The sequence below is a fragment of the Sarcophilus harrisii genome, chromosome 1, assembly GCF_902635505.1.
Source record: "Sarcophilus harrisii chromosome 1, mSarHar1.11, whole genome shotgun sequence".
Taxonomy (NCBI): Eukaryota; Metazoa; Chordata; class Mammalia; order Dasyuromorphia; family Dasyuridae; genus Sarcophilus; species Sarcophilus harrisii.
Window position 1 is genome coordinate 122,818,914 of NC_045426.1, and position 18,772 is coordinate 122,837,685.

The 18,772-nt window shown below is 39.4% G+C and overlaps 1 protein-coding gene across 5 annotated transcripts in view; it reads left to right on the forward strand.

Moving 5' to 3' along the window:
- The window catches only part of IL21R (interleukin 21 receptor), a 47,608-nt gene extending 29,233 nt beyond the window's left edge, over positions 1–18,375 (forward strand). For all 5 annotated transcript variants that reach the window (XM_023497886.2, XM_023497887.2, XM_023497889.2 and 2 more), the window contains one exon: positions 16,375–18,375. In XM_023497886.2, coding sequence (XP_023353654.1) covers positions 16,375–17,217 — 843 coding nt within the window. In that variant the 3' untranslated portion in view covers positions 17,218–18,375. The remainder of the gene's footprint in view (positions 1–16,374) is intronic.
- Positions 18,376–18,772: the final 397 nt, after the last annotated feature.

Sequence of the window (18,772 nt, forward strand, 5' to 3'; positions counted from 1 at the left end):
CTGTGAAGTTTGTCCTACCCACTTCTGGCCAGATACAAGTGGCAAGATACTGATGGCTTAGTGGATGAGAATATTGAATTTGATCAAGGATTCTTAACCTGGATTCCTTGAAACATCCCTTCCCCCCTACCCCAAGGTCTCTGGAGATAGATTTTCGAGGAGGGGAAATCTGTGAATTTGGATGAAAGAAAAAAAAACTTACAGCTTTGTTTCAACAGAATTGGTTTCCTTTGTAATGCTATATAATTTATTTTTTGCACCTAACATATTTTAAGAAGGAGTTCAAAGGCTTTCCCAGACTACCAGAAGGACTCGGGACACACACACAAAATTAAACAACACTGAATTAGATAAACTCTAAGGTATTTTTGAGCTCTTTAAAAAAGCTCATATCAATTGGGAAACATATTTAAAGTTCCTACTGTGTGTATTCTCATTACAAGAGAAGATAAAACCCTCTCTTTCTCTAAGTGGGGCTATAAAGAAAATCAAGGGTATGGTCAGAAGATGGGAGGACCCTTAAACTATAAAGAAGGTCTTAGCCAGAGGAAGACTGAGAATTTGTAGTAGTGTGCTGTTGAGAGTGGAGAAAAGTTGGAAGAAGGAAGCAGGCAGTAGGGGTGTGTGTATGGGGGAATTTTGGTCATTTGGGGGATGGGGTCTTCCTCCAAAAGCCATAAGTTCATAGGTCTAGAGCTAGAAGGAACCTCAGAAATAATCTATTCCAACCTGTTTTTTTACATTTAAGGAACCGAAGCCTAGGGAGGCTAAGTGATTTTCTCATGGTTTCACATTTAGTAGACATCAGAAACATGATTTGAACCAAATTTCCCTGGATTAATGTCCAGTGCTATTTCCACTAAGCCAAGAGTTCCCAGTCTGGTTGATAACTGAGGCAAATCCAAACTCATATTCATTTTCCCCTCTGGGTCACAATATCCAAGTTCCTTCTTACCTAGGAGCTTGGGCTTAGATGAAATGATTGCTAAGAATCTTTCCAGTGAATAGAGGAACCACACAGGTGGTATGAGGAGCACTCACTGGGCATATACATAAAAAGGAAGTACTTCACACTGTCTCTACTCCATTTATTCATCTAACATCCTGGGTGTCTGGCCCTGGGCTAGGAGCTGTGGGGGAAACAGATTAGTAAGACAAATTATTAGCAATGTGGACCCCAAAATGGCAGACTGTAACTGCAATAAAAGCAAAGGCTGATAAATGATACCTTGCAAAATGCTGAAGTATTGGGGGCATCATGGAATTTGGAGTTAGAACTGACCCTTAGAGTTCATCCAGTTCAACATATTAAACAAATGAGGTCCAGAGTGGTTAAATGTCTTGTCCAAAGTCTTGCATGTTATGATTAGAAATATTGGTATTTAAGTCATAGTTCTCTAAATCCAAAATCAGCAGGGAAGAGAGCATCACTTCTAGTTGTGGGGAACCAACTTGATGGAAGAGATAGACTTTTGAACTGAGACTTGAAGGCTGGACGTGATTTCAGCAGGCAGAGCCCAGTGCTCCAGGCAAAGGCAAGGAACTTTAAAGCATGTTAGCAGTAGCTATCTAATGTGTCTGGATTATGGAGTTTATAAAGAAGGGTAGTGGGAAATGACTCAAGGAAGTCTGCCTCATCACTCTAGAATTATGCCTCCATTCTGACCAAAAATAGTGTCTGCAGCTTGACCTTCCTCACCAGGCTAGCCACCATCTCGGTTTCCCCTTATATACAAGGAGGGAGTTGGACCACGTGATGGCTGACTTTCCTCAAAGGTCCAACATTTGATGTTCTGTAATTCACAGAAGGACTTTATTTATGTCTGATTCTAAAAATCACAAACATTCTCCAAGAAAGAAGTTTGACCACCAGTGAGGTCCTTCCAAAGACTGTGTTCCTTAAAGCAAATTTCAAAGAATTTAGAGCAAGAGTAGCATTACAGGAATAAGTGCCCACTTCCACAGGGTGACTACTTTGAAGGCTTTAATACTCATTTAGAAGCAGGAGTTGCTGTATATCTGTTGAACAATTAAAGGATTTATAGACATGCCCAGAAAAAAAGACTTGAAACTCTTACAAAGCCAAAAGTGAGAATAACATCTCCTATGCATTTTCCTTGCAATGGAGTGAGACAGGTTAGTGAAAATATTCTCTCCCTCCCCCTCCTTCTCTCCCCCCCCCCATCTCTCTCTCTTTCTGTTTCTCTCCCTCTCTCTTTTCAATTTGTGATTTCATCGATGTATGTGGCTACTTCCTGGTAAGGACTTCCTCCACTAATGCACATTGATGTCTTCCTCTGCAACTTCCAGTTTTAGGCAATTGCCTGAGTCATTGAGAAAAGTTAAATGACTTATTCAGAGTCACATAGTTATTTGTCAGAGGTGAGCTTTGAATCTAAGTCCACCTAACTGAGAGGCTAACTCTTTATGAGCGGCCATGCTGCCTTTCCATGCAAGTATAATTATCTTAAATTTGCAGATAAGAAAAAAGGCTTAGAGAAGAAAAGAAAACTTAGGTTAGGTGAAGTCCAGGGACTTGTTGGGGCCCCAAACCTCCTAACTGGTGAGACGTGGGACTTGAAGCAAAGTTCTGTACCTATCACTGCAGCACAGATTCAAGACGGTGCTAATTTGATCTGTCCAAAGAGGGAAGAGAGGCAGGGAGAGTGGTGATGGCCGTGGGGCTGAGCCCCTGGCATGATGATGACGACAAAGGCTCAGATTAGACATCTGGCCACCAGGGCTGAAATCAGAGCTGTGCCACTTATGGGCTGTGCGTCTGGTCGGATCACCTGAGCCCAGTGAAGCCTGCTTTCTTCCTCAGTGCAAAGTAGGAACAGACTTTTGATCCTGGGATCCCAGATTGTCAGACAGCCCACTGCCTCCACAAATTGAAGATTGCTCCAGCACTTGAGAAGAAGGAATGAGGGGTAGGGTGAAACTCCTAAAGTATTTCTAGGGTGAATACCCTAAGCTGACGCCCTTGTAGACTGCAGAACTTTTAGGGGAAATGACATTTTGTACAGGTCCCAAAGACAGAAACAGGGAGAGACAGAGAACAGATAGAGAAAAAACAGAAACAGAGAGACATACAGACATACAGATACACACACACACAGAGACAGAGACAAAGAGACAGAGACAGGGAAAGAGACACACAGAGCTAGAGAGAGAGAGAGAACGAACACAGAGAGGGTAAGGACAGCAGATAACAGATGCAGAAAAAAACAGACGAGAGAAATTGAGAATGCAATTGGAGAGAAAGATATAGACACAAAGACAGCAGAGATAGATAGATTGTGGAGACAGAGAAAGAAACAGCAGACCAAGAAAGAAAGAAAAAGAAATGAAAGCAGAAAGACAGCAGAGATAGGCTGAGATAGAGGAAAGAGACAGAGACAGAAATATACACAGAAAGAGAGAGATAGAGAGAGGGAATGAAGGAGGGAGAGAAAAGGAGAGAGAGAGAGAGAAAGAGAGAGTGAGTGAGTACATGCTCTAGGAAGGAGAGAGAAGCTTGCAAAATAAAGTGCCTCAACCTACCACTGTGCCAGCAGCCTTTTCCCCACCCTCATTTCCCAGCCAGTAAGTTATCTCTGCAGACCCATCTCTCCTCAGATGTCTGTGGGAGAGGCTGGCTCTTGAGCACAGAGGATGTGGTGACTGAGAGGCTCGAAAGGCCCTCAGAAGTAATTTCATCTGCCTCCCCCACCCCCACTCCTTCCCCTTCATACACAGAAACACTTTCTGTCCAAGGAGCTGTGTGGTACAGGGGAAGCAAACTAGGCTTCTAGGTAGGAAACATGATTCAAATTCTTACTCTAACCCCTACGAGCTGTGTGACAGGAGCTGTTCTAGTTATTTAGCATCCAAATGGTGCTCTGCACAAAGTACCCAAGGTGCTTAACACTTCTGCAGAATCAGTCCCTCCAGCCCTGGATCTCGGTTTTCCCATCCAAAATGGGAAGAGTGATATTTGCACTGGCTCCATCATAGATAGTCTTGTATGAACACAACACTTTATAAAGCCAAAAGTGTTGTAGAAAGGTGAGCTGCTAATTAGGTGCTTAGTGTTTTCATAACCAGTATTTAGCTGGTGTTACCCATAAAAACTCTGTGATGTAGAAAAGGCAGATAGTCTCCATTTCACAGATGAGTAAACTAAGCCTCAGAAAAGCAATTTACCCAAAGCATCGTGGCTGTTAAACAGCAGGTCAAACAGGGCTTATGTTCATTTTTGACTTCTTCTAGTTCAGGGCTCTCTTCCAATACCAGATTGTTGTCTGTCTCCTGCAGCATTCCTGAAAATGGTCCTCTTACCTCTGTCTGAATACTTCCAGTGGATGAGAAACTCTCTAAGAAAAGTCATGCGCTGGGGGCATGGTCTGAAGTGCTCGGGCTGTGCAGGTCTGGCCCTGGATTGATGCTTAGGGAGGTAGGGGCAGGATACTTGGAGACAAATGATCAGTGTCCCCTCTCTGGCCCAGCACTCGCTCCAGGAAGTGGTTGGGGAAGGTCAGCCAGATTCTTATCAAGTTATCATATCAGTAACCAAGTGGTTTTCTATTTCTGGTTTGAGCAGGTACAGGCACAAAAAAAGTGGGGAGTGTCTAAGAAAGGGGTGATACCGGGAGTGGCGGCTCTCCTTTCCCTACAATAAACACACACACACACATACACACACACACTCCTTGGTTATTAGCCATCGACCCACCTGCAAGGGAGCTCACCTTCATCAAAATGGTGACCCCCAAGCTGGGAGAGTCTTGGAAAACCGTCCACTTTGCCTTGAGCTTCATGTCATTCCCACTTCCCCATCCGATGCCCTTTCTCCCCTTCTGACCTTTTCTAAATTACTTAGTGACCGGCAACCCTCATGTGACATGATTTTTAGTTCTTTTCTAATACTGAACACAGTATGGCTGGCAAACGTATTCTCAACTTGCTCATTCTAGATTCTTTGCCTCTTAATGTAGTCTAAGATCACATCAGCTTTTTTGTTTGCCATACCGAACTGTTGGCTCACTGAACTTACAATTTACTAGAATCTCTAAATCTTTTTTCATATCAGCTATACATTCCAGTTATACATATTTCCATCCCATACTTGTTCAATTCAATTTTTTGAACCCATGGGAGTGGTTCAATATTTTTATATTTTGAAATTTTTTTTTATATGATTAAATTCAGGTCTTTATTCTGGCCTGCCAAAATCACTTGGATAATTTGCTCTGTTGTTATTGGTCCCTTCTAACTCTGTCCCATTTGTAATTTGAACAAGCACACCAGTTGTACCTTCAACCAATCATTGATAAATAAGAATGTGGATTCACTCATTCAACCAGTTAGTTCTAAGTTAATTATGACTAATTATGCTATGATTTAAAACACCGTTCTCCATCAAGTCCATAAGCAGGACAAGAACAGCTTTTCTAAAAAGCTTCGTGGAAATCTGTGCTTTTAATTGTGCCTTGATCTAACAGATTTATCTTCCAGAAAAGCAAAGCAGGTTGTTCTGGCGTGACATGTTCTTGATGAAGTCATTCTGGTTCTTGGCAAACAGCTTTTCTCTCAAACTATTGAGGTTTGGGGGTTTTTGACCGCAAAAGTATACTGGGGTTATGGGCCACTGTCGTGAGCTGTAGACAGAGACCTCAAGTCAGGGGGCAAAGATTTTATTATAAGAGCTGCTAAATTCCAAGAGAAGTTAGCAGAATGACCTCCAAAAGGAGTTAGCTATAACAAGAAAAAAGACAAAGACTTTCTGAGATAGGAGTACTGGTGGATTAGTCCTAAAAAGGAGTAAACAATTGGGTGAGATACAAGTAAGTCCTATTATAGGGGAAATATAACCTCAGTGGTTTGACATCATAATTTGGCTTTCTGATTGGAATCAATAAAGTAGGGTGGACTGTAATCAAAAGTCCACTTGAACAAAGTCTTAAGAACTTGAAGCTGAGATGAGCTTATCTGTGCTCCTTCCAGCTTGCCTCGGGGGTAGCTGTGCTTCTAGTTTGTACATCATTAGTCAGTCTTTCTCTGCTAATGTCCTCCTGGATAACCAAGTTCTCATCAAAAACCATCCCTTGGCTAACACATTCTAGAATTGGTCCAGGACTCCAATTTAAGCTTACCAGGCTACGGTTTTTGCTTTACCTTCTTTGGAAACTGGCACAGTTTTGCCATCTTCAATCCTGAACCACATTGACCTTTTCCCATGATTTTTCAGGGGTCATTGGCAATAGCTCAGCCATCATATCCACCCATTCTTTCAGTACTTTGGAATGCAGTTTGGCCAGAAGTGTGGGATGAACTCAAGAGTCTTCTTTTCATTCTCTTCCTGGCCCTGTTCCTGTTTTAATCTGGACTTGAAAATCATGCTCCCATGTAAGGTACCTTTATCTTCACATTCCACCCCACTCCACCCCACCTTTTCAAATCCCTTTAGTGTTTGTCTTCCCTCATTCAAAGGTAATCCATGAAGTCAGAGACTTGCTTTTTACTTGTATTTGCAAATCCAGAGTTTAGCATTATGCTTGGCACAGAGTAAGCACTTAATAAATGCTTGTTTCCCTCCTACTCTCTTCCTTCTGTCCCTCCTTTCCTTTTCTCTTCCTTCTTTCCCTTCTTCCTTTCTTCCCTCCCTTCCTTATCTGTTCACCTATCTTGTTCTCTGGTTCCTCTGTCCCGACAACCATTTTTGTTCTCACATTCTCAGTCCAAAGATTTTTATACTTTACAAGGAAAAAAGAAGCAAAATATGAGCTGGATCATTCTGCCTTCTCTTTGACATCTTTTATCATTGTCTCATCCACCCCAAGCAACAATCCAGTTTCTTCTTTGATCTTCCTCTTGCATCCAATATTACTAAAAAAGCCCCTTTATCTCATTACTCTAAACTTAAGAATTTGCTGATATGTATCTCACGCCACTACTTTGTAACCATTTTCTGTTTCCAAACCATATTTCCATTTAAAACAGCTCTGGCAATGTAGCCCAGTGTAATAGGAAGAGCCACTAGCTTTGGAATCAAGAACTGCTTGACTTTTTAATTCTGCCTCTGATTTTTGCTTGTGTGACTAATGAAATTTAGTCATTGTTGTTGTTATTCAGCTGTCTCAGCGAAGTCCAACTCTATGATCCCATCTGGTACTTTGGGATTTTTTTTGGAAAAGATATTGGAGTGATTTGCCATTTCCTTTTCCAGTTCATTTTTTTCAGGTGAGGAAAATGAGGGAAATAAGTGAAGTGACTTGCCCCGACCCACAGCTTGTATGTTTCTGAAACAGGATTTGAACTTGTTTTCCTGATCCCAGGGTCTGGTCCTCTCTCTGTGCTACTGAGCTGCCCCAACCATTGAAGTATTATTACACAATGGAAAAGAATATTGGGTTTGGAGTGACAGTGTTAAATCCTTATGCAAACCATTTAATTTCTATGTTCTCAGTTGCCTCATCTGTAAAATTCTGAGGCCCTTCATAGTTCTGAATCTATACAACCATGAAATTTAACTTCTGAGCCCCAAATTCATCATCTGTAAAATGGGGATAATATTTTCTATAGCATTTACCTCATAGTGCTGTTGTAAGGCTGGAATGAGGTAACATGCTGTAGATCAAGTTCCTTGAAAACCTTCCAGAAAACCTTCTGGAATTGTCCCTTATTGATTAGCCCACTGCTCCCCCTGTCATTTTGTTGATGCGGTAACCAAGACCCAGAATAGAAGCAATTTTCCCAAGGGAGGATACAAGTTTTAGCAGCAGAAGCCAGGGCTATTGATACCCAAACTGATGCTGCTTCCCTTCAATGAAGACTGAGAAATGCTTTCTGGAGCATCCAGCAGTCAGTCAGTAGACACTATAGAGGGAAGATGAGGCTCAAAGTCTTCTCACTTCTCAGGCTCAAAGAAGGGTGTTGTTAGAGCAAGGTAGTCAGAGGCTGGTGTCCTTGGCCCTGATGTTTCACCTCTGACACTGGGGCCTTTTCTCAATTTATTTTGCTTTTCCATTCCAAACTTCTTATTGCTCTGAGGAGAAAGGAAGGGGGATGGGGAATAAGCATTTATTAAGGGCCTACTGTGTGCTAAGGGCTTTACAAATATTCTATCACTAAACACCGCAAAACAGGGCTCTCCCTGGTAGGTGGATTACAAGATAAATTGTTCTGATAACAATCCTCCCTTCCAAGGGTACAAAGTGGGATGAAGACTATTCTTGACTGATTTCAAACATAGAACCACGAATGTCAGTCAGGAGGAATCTGATGGGCCAGAGTAGGCCTAACTTTCTCATTTTACTGAAAACAAAAGGTGTAAAAGTGGCTGATCTAGGACTAGAATCCAGGTTTCTTGAGCTAAACCCAGTTTTCTCATAAAGTCTCATCACTTGGCAGGTGACATTCCCTGAACATACCTGGGAAAATTGTTCCTTCTTGCTCCATCTGCAATGGCCCTTCCATAAATTCAAGGGAGGGGTCACCTCAGAAAACTCGGCAAATTATAGTTTACTAATACACAAAGGATTGATGAGGATATATTTGCGTCAGTGACATTACCAGCCTGGCCTTTTGTCCTAATCCAGAGACCATGTCACAGCATAAGTGAAATCCAAGCAAGAAGCAGATTATGAACATATACACACTCAGTTCAAAGATCTCTGACCACAGATCATAGAATATTAGAGCAGAAACTCAATTTACTTGAATAAGCACTTATTAAGCACCTGTTATATATTGACCATTATGCTAAGTGCTGGAAATATAAAGACAAGACCAAAACAGTCCTTTCCCCCAAGGTTAATCTAATCCCCTTGGTATATAAGTAGGGAAATATTGATCCATCGAATAGAAGTGATTTGGCTAAGATTATAAAATGAGTTAGTAGCCAAGATGGAACAACAATGGCTCCTCTTATTCTCCCATGACTGCTGCCATACTCATTATTGTGCACACTTGTACAAATGAGACTCCTCAGGGGAGTCCATTGATAGATTTGATGAACTTGTAAGGAGTAAGCCTTTTTGTGGCCTGGGCTTTGTTGAGATAATAAGAGATGTTTTCTAAATTGGGTTTCAGGCCCTGAATTTGGCCCTATGGCCCTTCTTTCTTCAATTCACCAGCAACTAGCTTAGATAGCTACATAGCTTTAGATTTTTCTGTACCTCGCTCCTTTATACCCCCACATACAGGTGTCAGGGGTCTTTTTTCAGGTCTCTCCTAACCCCAGGAATCCACAAGTCTCATGAACAAAACAACATTCATCAAATCACCAGACAATCAATAAATAACATATGGAAATTCCCCAAACAACAGGAAACCAACCAGGGGCCAAGTTAGTTTCATACTTTTTTTTAAGCTAATTTTTTGTTATAATCTTAATAACTATTAACAAAGACTTTTCAATAAAGAAAGGAACTTCATTTTTTGTCCACTATCCCCAGTACACTGTATAGTTTAAATCTCACTTCTCTGGAGAGCTACAGAGAATTCATGTATTCAGCAGCATATCCTTCTGGTTAGATGGAGACCGCTATTGTCCACTGAGCCTACCAAAGGTGGAAGTGGTAGTGAATCCACTGTAGACAGACAAACAGAAAAAAAAAATCCCTTAGCAGTTAACATCATGGAAACAAATTAAATAAGAAATATTTTCTTTATGCCCCTTTCCAAATATGCCTGAGGTCCTCCTACCTTTGACTTGCTTTCTATTTTTATGAATAGTTGTAGTTAATATAGCTATACTTTTGATTTCGCTGCTCTTGCTTTGCCTCATTTCATATAGATCTTTCTGTGTTTCCTTGACAAATTGTTATCATGTTTATGGCACCAATAGAGAAGTAGTGGGTTAAATGGTTTGCTTTGGAATTGAGAAAAACTATGCTGAAGTCCAGTGACTTGCACAGACTGGCAAGCAATTTTGGGCTTGTCACCTAGCCTCTCTGAAGGGTTTAGGGCAATTCTCTAAGATAGTAAATTATATCTACATTGCTGATCTGTGCCAGTGAAGGGAGTTTCCAGACTATGAGTCCCCCCCATTGATGAAATTTGATTCAAACAATAACAAAAATTATTTCATTATGAATGTCGTTTTTTCACCTTGCCAACAATGAATAATTTTTTTTCTTATTTCATACTGTTTCAATGGGCAATGTCTTGATATTTTCTTGATTTGCATTTCTTTGCATTAAGGTATTCCTATTAACTGTTTGCATTTTGTCTTTTAAATATAATCTGTGGCCCTTGCCTGTTGTTTCACCAGAGTCCATATTTGCCTCATGGTATAGATAAATCTTATAGATTCAACATGTAAGTGATGGAGTTTGTATCCCCTCGATTCCTGGTGGTGATGAGATTAGTGGCAATAAGATCCTGATCTCTCAGATCAAAAAGGGGACACAATTTAATTTTAAAGGGAACACAGTTTCAAGTAATAATTTTAACGGAAACAGTTTCAGTAAAGGGAAAAGTTTCCCTCCCACTTCATAAGGACTTTTTCAGATGCATTTACTGACAACTTATTTTCTAAATGGATTTGCTTTATGTTAATTTTAGAGATATTGTGCAAAATCATTTTATCTGTATGTAATCAAAGACATCTATTTTGTTCTATTGATTTCTGCTTTATTTGACTGATACAAAAGTCATTCTCTCCATATTTGGAACAAGTATCATCTATAAAGTGTTTCATCTGTAAAATGTCTCTCCACATCTCCATTTATATGCTGTGATTTTTTTTAATCTTATTTTTCTTCCATTTTTTTTTTTTATTGGAAACTTTAGTCCATTTTTACTCTGCTTTACAATTGTGAGGTTTGTCTTTTCATAAGAAGGGAAATGTACTTTTCTCATTTTTATTATTTACCTTATGAACCCAAAGCCAATAAAAGCACCTAAATGAAGTAAATATCTTTAACTTGGACTTCCCCCTCAAAGAAAGGACCTTCATCTTTTGCCCATTGTTCCCCCACCCCCTTTATGGGATTTCCTTCTACTTAAGTGTTTCTCTGAAATACTCTTCTGAAACATTTACTGATTTACCTTCTACACTGTACTCTCAAAGTGATGAAGTGTGGGGGTGGAACCCCAAAAACATATTGGGGTTTTGGGCCAGAGTTGTGAGGCATCTCAAGAGAATGTATAGGCTTAACCATCTTCAAATCAAGAGGCAAAGATTTTATTATTCTGTTGGAAACAAGCTAAGTTCCAAAGGAGCGTTTAATGATTAACAACGGGAAAGATGCAGACCAAGTTCCCCAGTGGAACTCCTCATTAACAAGAGGACAGATGCCATAAGGTGAAATTCCTAAAAGGAGTGAGAGAAGTGGGGTACCAGTAGATTGTTTTACCGGAGAAAAATAACCTCAGGGGTTGACATCTACAGCTTGGCCTTCTGATTAGATATAGTCATGGTAGGGTTATGATAATTTTGTTTATGCAAGGGATTTGACAAAGAATTCAACTGGGGCCCATTGCAGCAAAGGTTCACTTAAGGAGAACAAGATAATCCTTCTATGCCTCTCCCAACTTGCCTCTGGGAGCAGGTTGGCTTTTATATTGTTTATAATAAATTCAAGAAAGTAGGACTTGGCCTTTTGCTGGTCTTATTCACTCTATCTAGAGATACTCACTTTTTTTTTATTTTTATTTTTTTAGCAACTAGTTTATCTTGGTATAAGAAGTACAATTGTTTTAAGTACTCGTTTTTTTAAAGAAAATGTTAAGCTATTGTTGAAAGATCTTCTTAAAGTGGAGGTATCCTTCAGCAAATTTTTCAAAAGTTGATTATTTTTCAAATGTTCAACTCTTCCCATAAAGCAGAGCACTGGGTTTTGCTAAGTATTTAATTCTGAGCTCAAGGCTCAGGCTTCTTAATTCCATATTGCTATATTCCAATATTTCCAATTATTCTTGTTAAAATTTGCTATGATACTGATTTGTATTCCTGGGTAGATCATTTCTGTTCTTATTCTAGTCACTCTAAGCATTGTTTTTTAACCATCATAATTTTGGAGCTTAATATATATATATTATGCATAATGTGTAACTTAGCATGTGTCTAGAAGTCTTTGTAATGCCAGAGAAACTGAAGCAAGACAGAAATTGTTTTTTAATCTTTTAATGTGGAGAGTTTTAAGCTAGCCTATCGAATGGAATTAATATTCAAAAATCATTCCACAGGGAGGAACTGAGGCAGGGAACTTTTATATGGTTTTAATTTTATTTAGGGCATAACATCTTGAATCTTAGATTTTTCTCCGAGAGTCCTATGGAGTCTTTCTCTTTGTACATCACAACTTATTTTTGGTAGTTCTGAAAATTTTCTTTGATGATTTCCTGAAATAATGTATCCAATTATTTTATTTTTCTAAATTATATGGGATATTATCGATATTGAGATTTCTGATTTATGACCTCTGCTCCGTGTCTCTAGTTCTTGAAAAAATTCAATGATTTTCTGAGCCTGATTTCCTTTGTTTGGTCTACAATAACTGTAATTCTGTTTCCCATTGGAATAAAACTATTGCAGATGATTCTTTCTGTAGGTTTTCTCAGGTTTTCCATTATGTTATCTTTATTGATCCTTGTCTTCATTATTTTTTCGTAATCTTTTTTTGCCTCAGAATTTGAAACTTTTAGATTGATTTCCTTTTTAAAAAATTTATTTTCTTCAGCCTCTTCTTTTATTTGATCTTGTAGCTTTTTTTTTTTTGATGAGTTAGTTTTTGCCTAATTTACTTTAACATAACATCTTGTCTCACTTGAGAATGTATGTCTAGATCCCTTGAGTTATTCTTTTTTTTTTTTTTCTTTTTTCTTGAATATGCATTGTTTCTGGTACTTTAGCTCTTTCAATTGATAAAACATTTTAAATTATATCAGCATTCTGCTTTGTTCATTTTAATAATCTGATTGATTTTAAAAATTTATGTGCTTCTTAAGCTCCTTTTTTTTCTCTTTTGTGTTTCTCTTTGTTGTTGGCTTTTTTGGAGGCACATTTGAAGAGCCAGCCTGCCTTCCAATCTATCACTCTGCCATCTTGACTATTGATGTATTTAAAATAAAATAATGTTAAAATCTGTTGATATTTTTAAAATTTAGACAATATTCTAGCTATTTTTCCATAAAGTAAGTCTAACAATTCAGAAGAACAGAAAGAACTATGGAAATTATTGACAGAAGTTTGACCTATGATTTACCTAACTTAGACTGAAGTTAGGTCTTCAGTTACACTGAAAGAACTTAAGACGTAAAATCAGGAAATCCACCTTGGAGTGTTGACTATGCTAGCCACAAGTAAGTTTATCCTTTGAAATCCTTTGAAATCACATACACTTTCTGAGCCTAGAATAATAGTTCAGGTTGGTTTTTTTCCCAATCATGTCTGACCTTTTGTGACCCCATATGGGGTTTTCTTGGCAAAGACACTGGAGTAATTTGCCAGTAGTTTCTCCAGCCAGTGGTTTCTCCAGTTCGTTTTACAGACAAGGAAGCTGAGGCAAATAAAGTTAAGTGACTTGCTCTGAAGTGAGATTTAAATTCAGGAAGATGAGTCTTCCTGACTCTAAACCCTGTGCTCTATATACTGTGGTGTCGCCTAGTTATTTGTGCAATTGACCTTGCAAGACTGTTATAAAGAAAACACAGACTATGTTCATATTATTGTTCTTATTTTTAAGTAAAAAGAATGCTAGACCCACATCTAAAGTTTAGTTTGTTGCTCTGCCCTTTGCTGACTATTGTGGTATTGAACAAGTCAGGTGTCCTCTTTGAGCCTCTTTCATTATCTACAAAATGCAGATTAATAGTATTTTCCCACTTACTTCAGAGCACTTTGCAAAATGGTTAAACAATATGCTAAAGAACACACACCCACAATGTCCTGTGAGACCAAGCCTAAATCAAATCAAGATGTTCCAAATGTTCTTGGAGAGTTTTTCTAAATGTTCTTATTTAATAATAACAATAATAATCTGGTAAAATTGGTGCTAATCTTATTCCTATTTTATAGGCCAAGAAAGGTTGAATGAATTGTCCAGTGTCATAGTTAGTAAGTATCTGAGGCAAGATTTTGAACTCATTTCTTCTTGACTTTAAGTCCAACATGTTTACCCACAATGTCACCTAGGTGTTAGTTTTCTTGGGATTCCAAGTAGCAGCTAGAACCTTAAATGCCTTCCTGTAAGATAGGTACTGGGGTCCTCTCAGTGGGATCATGAGGAGCTGACTTGACTTTTAGGGAAGAATATACAAGGAAAGAGCATTAAGGAATAGGAGCCAGAGGGCAGCTAAGGCAGTGGATAGAGCACCAGCCCTGAAGTCAGGAGGACCTGAGTTCAAATCTGATTTCTCAGACACTTAATATTTCCTAGTTGTGTGATACTGGGCAAGTCACTTAATGCCAATTGCCTAGAAAGAAAGAAAGAGAAGCCAGAATACTACAACTTTAGAAAATGAGAGCTAGATTATAAAGGATTTTAAATACCATAAAAAGGAGTATCTACTTTATCCTGGGGGGCAATAGGGAATCACTGGAGTTTATGGAGCACAGGAGAGAGCTTTAAAAAATATCATTTTGGCAGTTGAATGATAGGCTGGAAAAAGGAGAGATTTGATGCAGGAAGAATAATTAGTAGGCTAGTGCAGTAATATAGGAAAAGGTTGACAAGGCCCTAAAAAACAGGTATGATCGTGCAACTCTCCTGGACTAGGGTAATTGTGATGTGAATGGAGAGAAGGGGACAGGTGGGTGAGATATTGTGAAGATAGAGTTGATGATTTGATAACTTATCAGATATGACAGTGAGGGAAAGGCAAGAAGCAAGAATAAAACCCAAGATTGATAACTAGGAAGATGATAGTGGTGTTCTCAACAGAAAGAGGGAAATTAGGAAAAAAGTTCGGTTTGGGGAAAAGGATAACAACTTTTGTTTTGGATAAAGTTTGAAATTCTTGGGGGGCATCATTTGAAATGACCTTGAGGCCAATTTTTAACTTTTGCCTTCCCTTATGAGTGCATGTTTTACTTCACATAGAGAGATGGGGATAAAAATAAGGTTGTGTAGAATCAGGATAACCTGGTAAATGAATGGACTTGAAAAGTAACTTTTGAATCTGAGCTTGAAAGAATAAACGATGAGAACACTTGAAAAATGGGAAAGAAATGGATTAAGGGGAGTGAGAGACAATGACTTTTGCCTTGGACATGTAGAATTTGAAGTTTCTTTGGGATCTCCAGGTGAAAATGTCCAGCAGACAGTTGATGATGCAGCATTATAGCTCTGGGGAGAAATGATAAGGTCTGTATATGTAGATTTGGAAGTCATCTGCAGAGAAATGATATGGGAGTCAGTCAATGGGATTATCAAGGAAGAGCGTACAAAAAGAGAGAAAAAGAAGATACAAATCAGAACCATGGGATAGAACCATACAAAGGGTGTGGAACATGAATTTTGACTCACCAAGAAGGATTTAAGAAGGGGCCAGAACATGTAGAAGAAAAACCAGAGGGAAACAGTATCACCAAAGCCCCAGAGAGGAGAGATTGTGTAGAAGAAAAACATTGTCAATTTTGTTGAAAGCTGCACAGAGGTCAAGGATAAAAACTAAGAAAAGACTAGTGGATTTAGCATTTAGGGACTAGGCTTGGGAAGATGTCTAAGGATTATTGAAAGAGATTTGTGATTCAGGATAGATGGGTTTTCCTACCTGTACAACCTTGAACAAATTACCTCATCCCAATTTTCTCAGTTATGAAATTAGGGGATGGAAAAAGATGATCTCTAAGTTTTTTTTTTTTTTTTTTTTTTTTTAAGGTCCCTTTCAGGTCTAAAATTCCATATTCTAAGATTTCTTCTAACTTGAGCATTCTGTGATACAGTAACTATGGCCATTTATGGAGGCTGATGACTGGGTGGGTTAATTGAATCTTGTATCATGTCTGGGACCTTGGTCAAACTTTCATTTTTGTCTGGAAAACCTTAAAAACTCCATTTAAAGTCATTGGCCACCAGAGACCAGGCTCCTTTGTTTTCTAGTTGCTTCAGACTTTGAATGAATGAATGAATGAAAAAGTATTTCCCAAGCCCTGTGTGCTCAAGCTCTATGCTAAGTATAGAAATATAAAGGATAGGATAAAATGTAAGGATAGAAATATAAAAATAAGATGGTTCTTAGTTTACTTTCAAATAGAAGGAGACAGTACATACAAAGGAGTGGTAGACAGTAATGGGAATTTCAGTCTAAGGAAGTCATAGGGATGGTGGGTGGAATCAAGTAGAGTTGATTAAGTCTGCTTTTCAGAAGCAATGGTGATACTGATTTGATTATGGTTCCACTGACCCAAAGCAATGACATCATTTACTCTTGTTTCTTTTGCAGAGCTGGGTGGGAACATCTTACACCCTGAATTTATTTGACTGGGGACTGGTGCATCCCGAGGTACTGGAGATATATGGCAGCTGCCTCCCCAAAGGGATCGAGCTGATGGATGCTAGCATGCAACCTAAGATAGGCTACCATGGAATCTGCTCACCTGGTCCCTCTAAGACAGAAATTGGGTCCTTTGCCTTAGGATCTGGTGAGGGGAAGGACGAATCCTATGGCCACGTGTCACTCGACACAGTGATGGTGGTTGATGACAAGGGGTCCGGTCAGCTTCAATTAGTTCAGGATAGAGGCCGCCACTGTGATGGAGATGACAACTACTCCAAGATAAATTTTGATGGTGACCAACCTGACGGACAGGGCTCTAGTGACCTGCTCTTGGGGAAAGAAAACAGAATCATCTCCTCTGGCCATGTCTCCATGGAGAACTCTGGGAGGATTCCAGTCTGGCCAGAAGCCCCGATTGGCAGTATTTTGGAAGCCCTTTGCCTGCAATCTCCAGAGGACTGGGATCCAGGAAGCCCTATTTCCCTGCCCTCAGGCGAGGGTGCTCCCTTCAGGCAGGGACCTTATGCACATTTCTCCTGCAGCTCAGAGAAAGAAGCGTTTGGTCACCCACTGGTCAGCTTGGATATGGACACCTTCGACAGCGGCTTTGCTGGTTCTGACTGTGGCAGTCCCTTAGAAAGTGACTTCATGGGGGGTAGTCCAGTGGAAAGGGACGGCACCCCAGCTCTAGACACCAGTCATGTTGAGGATGATACCCCAAGAAGTTATGTTAAACAGTGGGTGATTTCCCCCTCAGTCTCCCCAGAGCCTGGATCACATACAAGTTAGCAAGTGAAACAGGTCCTCAAACTGAGGTGGGGTCACTGAGGACTCGGGTATAAACCTGTTGTCAAACAACTATTCATGCCGCTTTCACTCAGGGAAAAAAAACAAAAAAACAACAACAAAAAAAAAAAACTGGGGCACATATTCATCAAAACAGCCATCAAGAAAAAGAACATGGCGATGCAGATTAGAATAGACTCAATCCTTTTTTATTATTTGAAGTCATTTACAGATGGCCCAGGAGGCAGCAGGGCACAACAGGTGACTACTTTGAAGCCACAAAGACTTGGGTTCCAGTCTCATCTCTGATACATTCTGAGTATGTGACATTGGGCAAGTTATTTAACCTATGAGTGCTAAAAGAGGGGTGGGGAACATCTGGCCAAGGGCTATGTAAGTCTAATGAAATCAAAACCAAGGACTCCCACTGCTTGAGTTCTGCAAGTTGATAATTTTGTACGGCCCTCCCTCGAAGGATGTCACAAATATCCAAATGGCCTTTGGCAGAAAAAAAAGTTCTCCAACAATAAAGTACCAACTCATATTGGCAAAGGGAGTATACTCACCTATTCCAATGAAATCACAGATTCACCTGTGATTCAATCCCCATCCTTATAACTAGAAACATTTTGTGTATGTGTGTATGTATGCTCTTGGTTCACGTTCATTTGGTTTGATGATGCTTATTAGCCATTGTTGAAAAATACAATTAGAGCAGTTTCTCCAGGAGTGGACTTGTGTCCTCTCCTTCAATCTTCTCTTACGCCCTCTATCTAATATCGGAGGTGTTAGAAAAGTGTTTGTAGTATGGGAGAGGGAAGCCGGTGGCTAAAGAAACAGAGACTATGCAAAATGAGCTGCAGACACTTTGTGACAAATAGAGGGACCAAGACCGACTTCTGCTCACATGGAGCTTACAACCTGAGCTTAAGATACAGCCTTGCACAGGTGAGCAAAAAACAAACAGACAAAAAACCCAGTAATAACTAGAATTACACTGTGGGGCTGCCATAGAACTGGAAAGTCGCTGATGAAAGAGAGTGGATTTAATGAAAATAAAAGTCTTCACATTTTGATCCTTTTTAAAAAACCTCATTCCAAAGTGTGTCCTCCGTCCATGTTGATGAGAATAAAGCTAGTGAGCAAGCTAATTGTACAATATTTCAGAGTCTGATTCTTTTTGTACAGCAAAATAACGTTTTGGTCATGTATACTTATTGTGTATCTAATTTATATTTTAATATATTTAACATCTACTGGTCATCCTGCCATCTAGGGGAGGGGGTGGGGGGGTAAGAGGTGAAAAATTGGAACAAGAGGTTTGGCAATTGTTAATGCTGTAAAGTTACCCATGCATATATCCTGTAAATAAAAGGCTATTAAATTTAAAAAAAAAAAGAAAAAGAGAATAAAGCTAGTGAGAAGAGGGTCAGACTTGAATGAACAGGTAGGGCAAGAGGGGGGGCTTATATAAAATATGGAATGAGAAAGAAATAAAAATAATAGAAGATAGATGGGAGCAAACGAATAGAAGTCTTGTTTTTTGCAAGGTAATTGG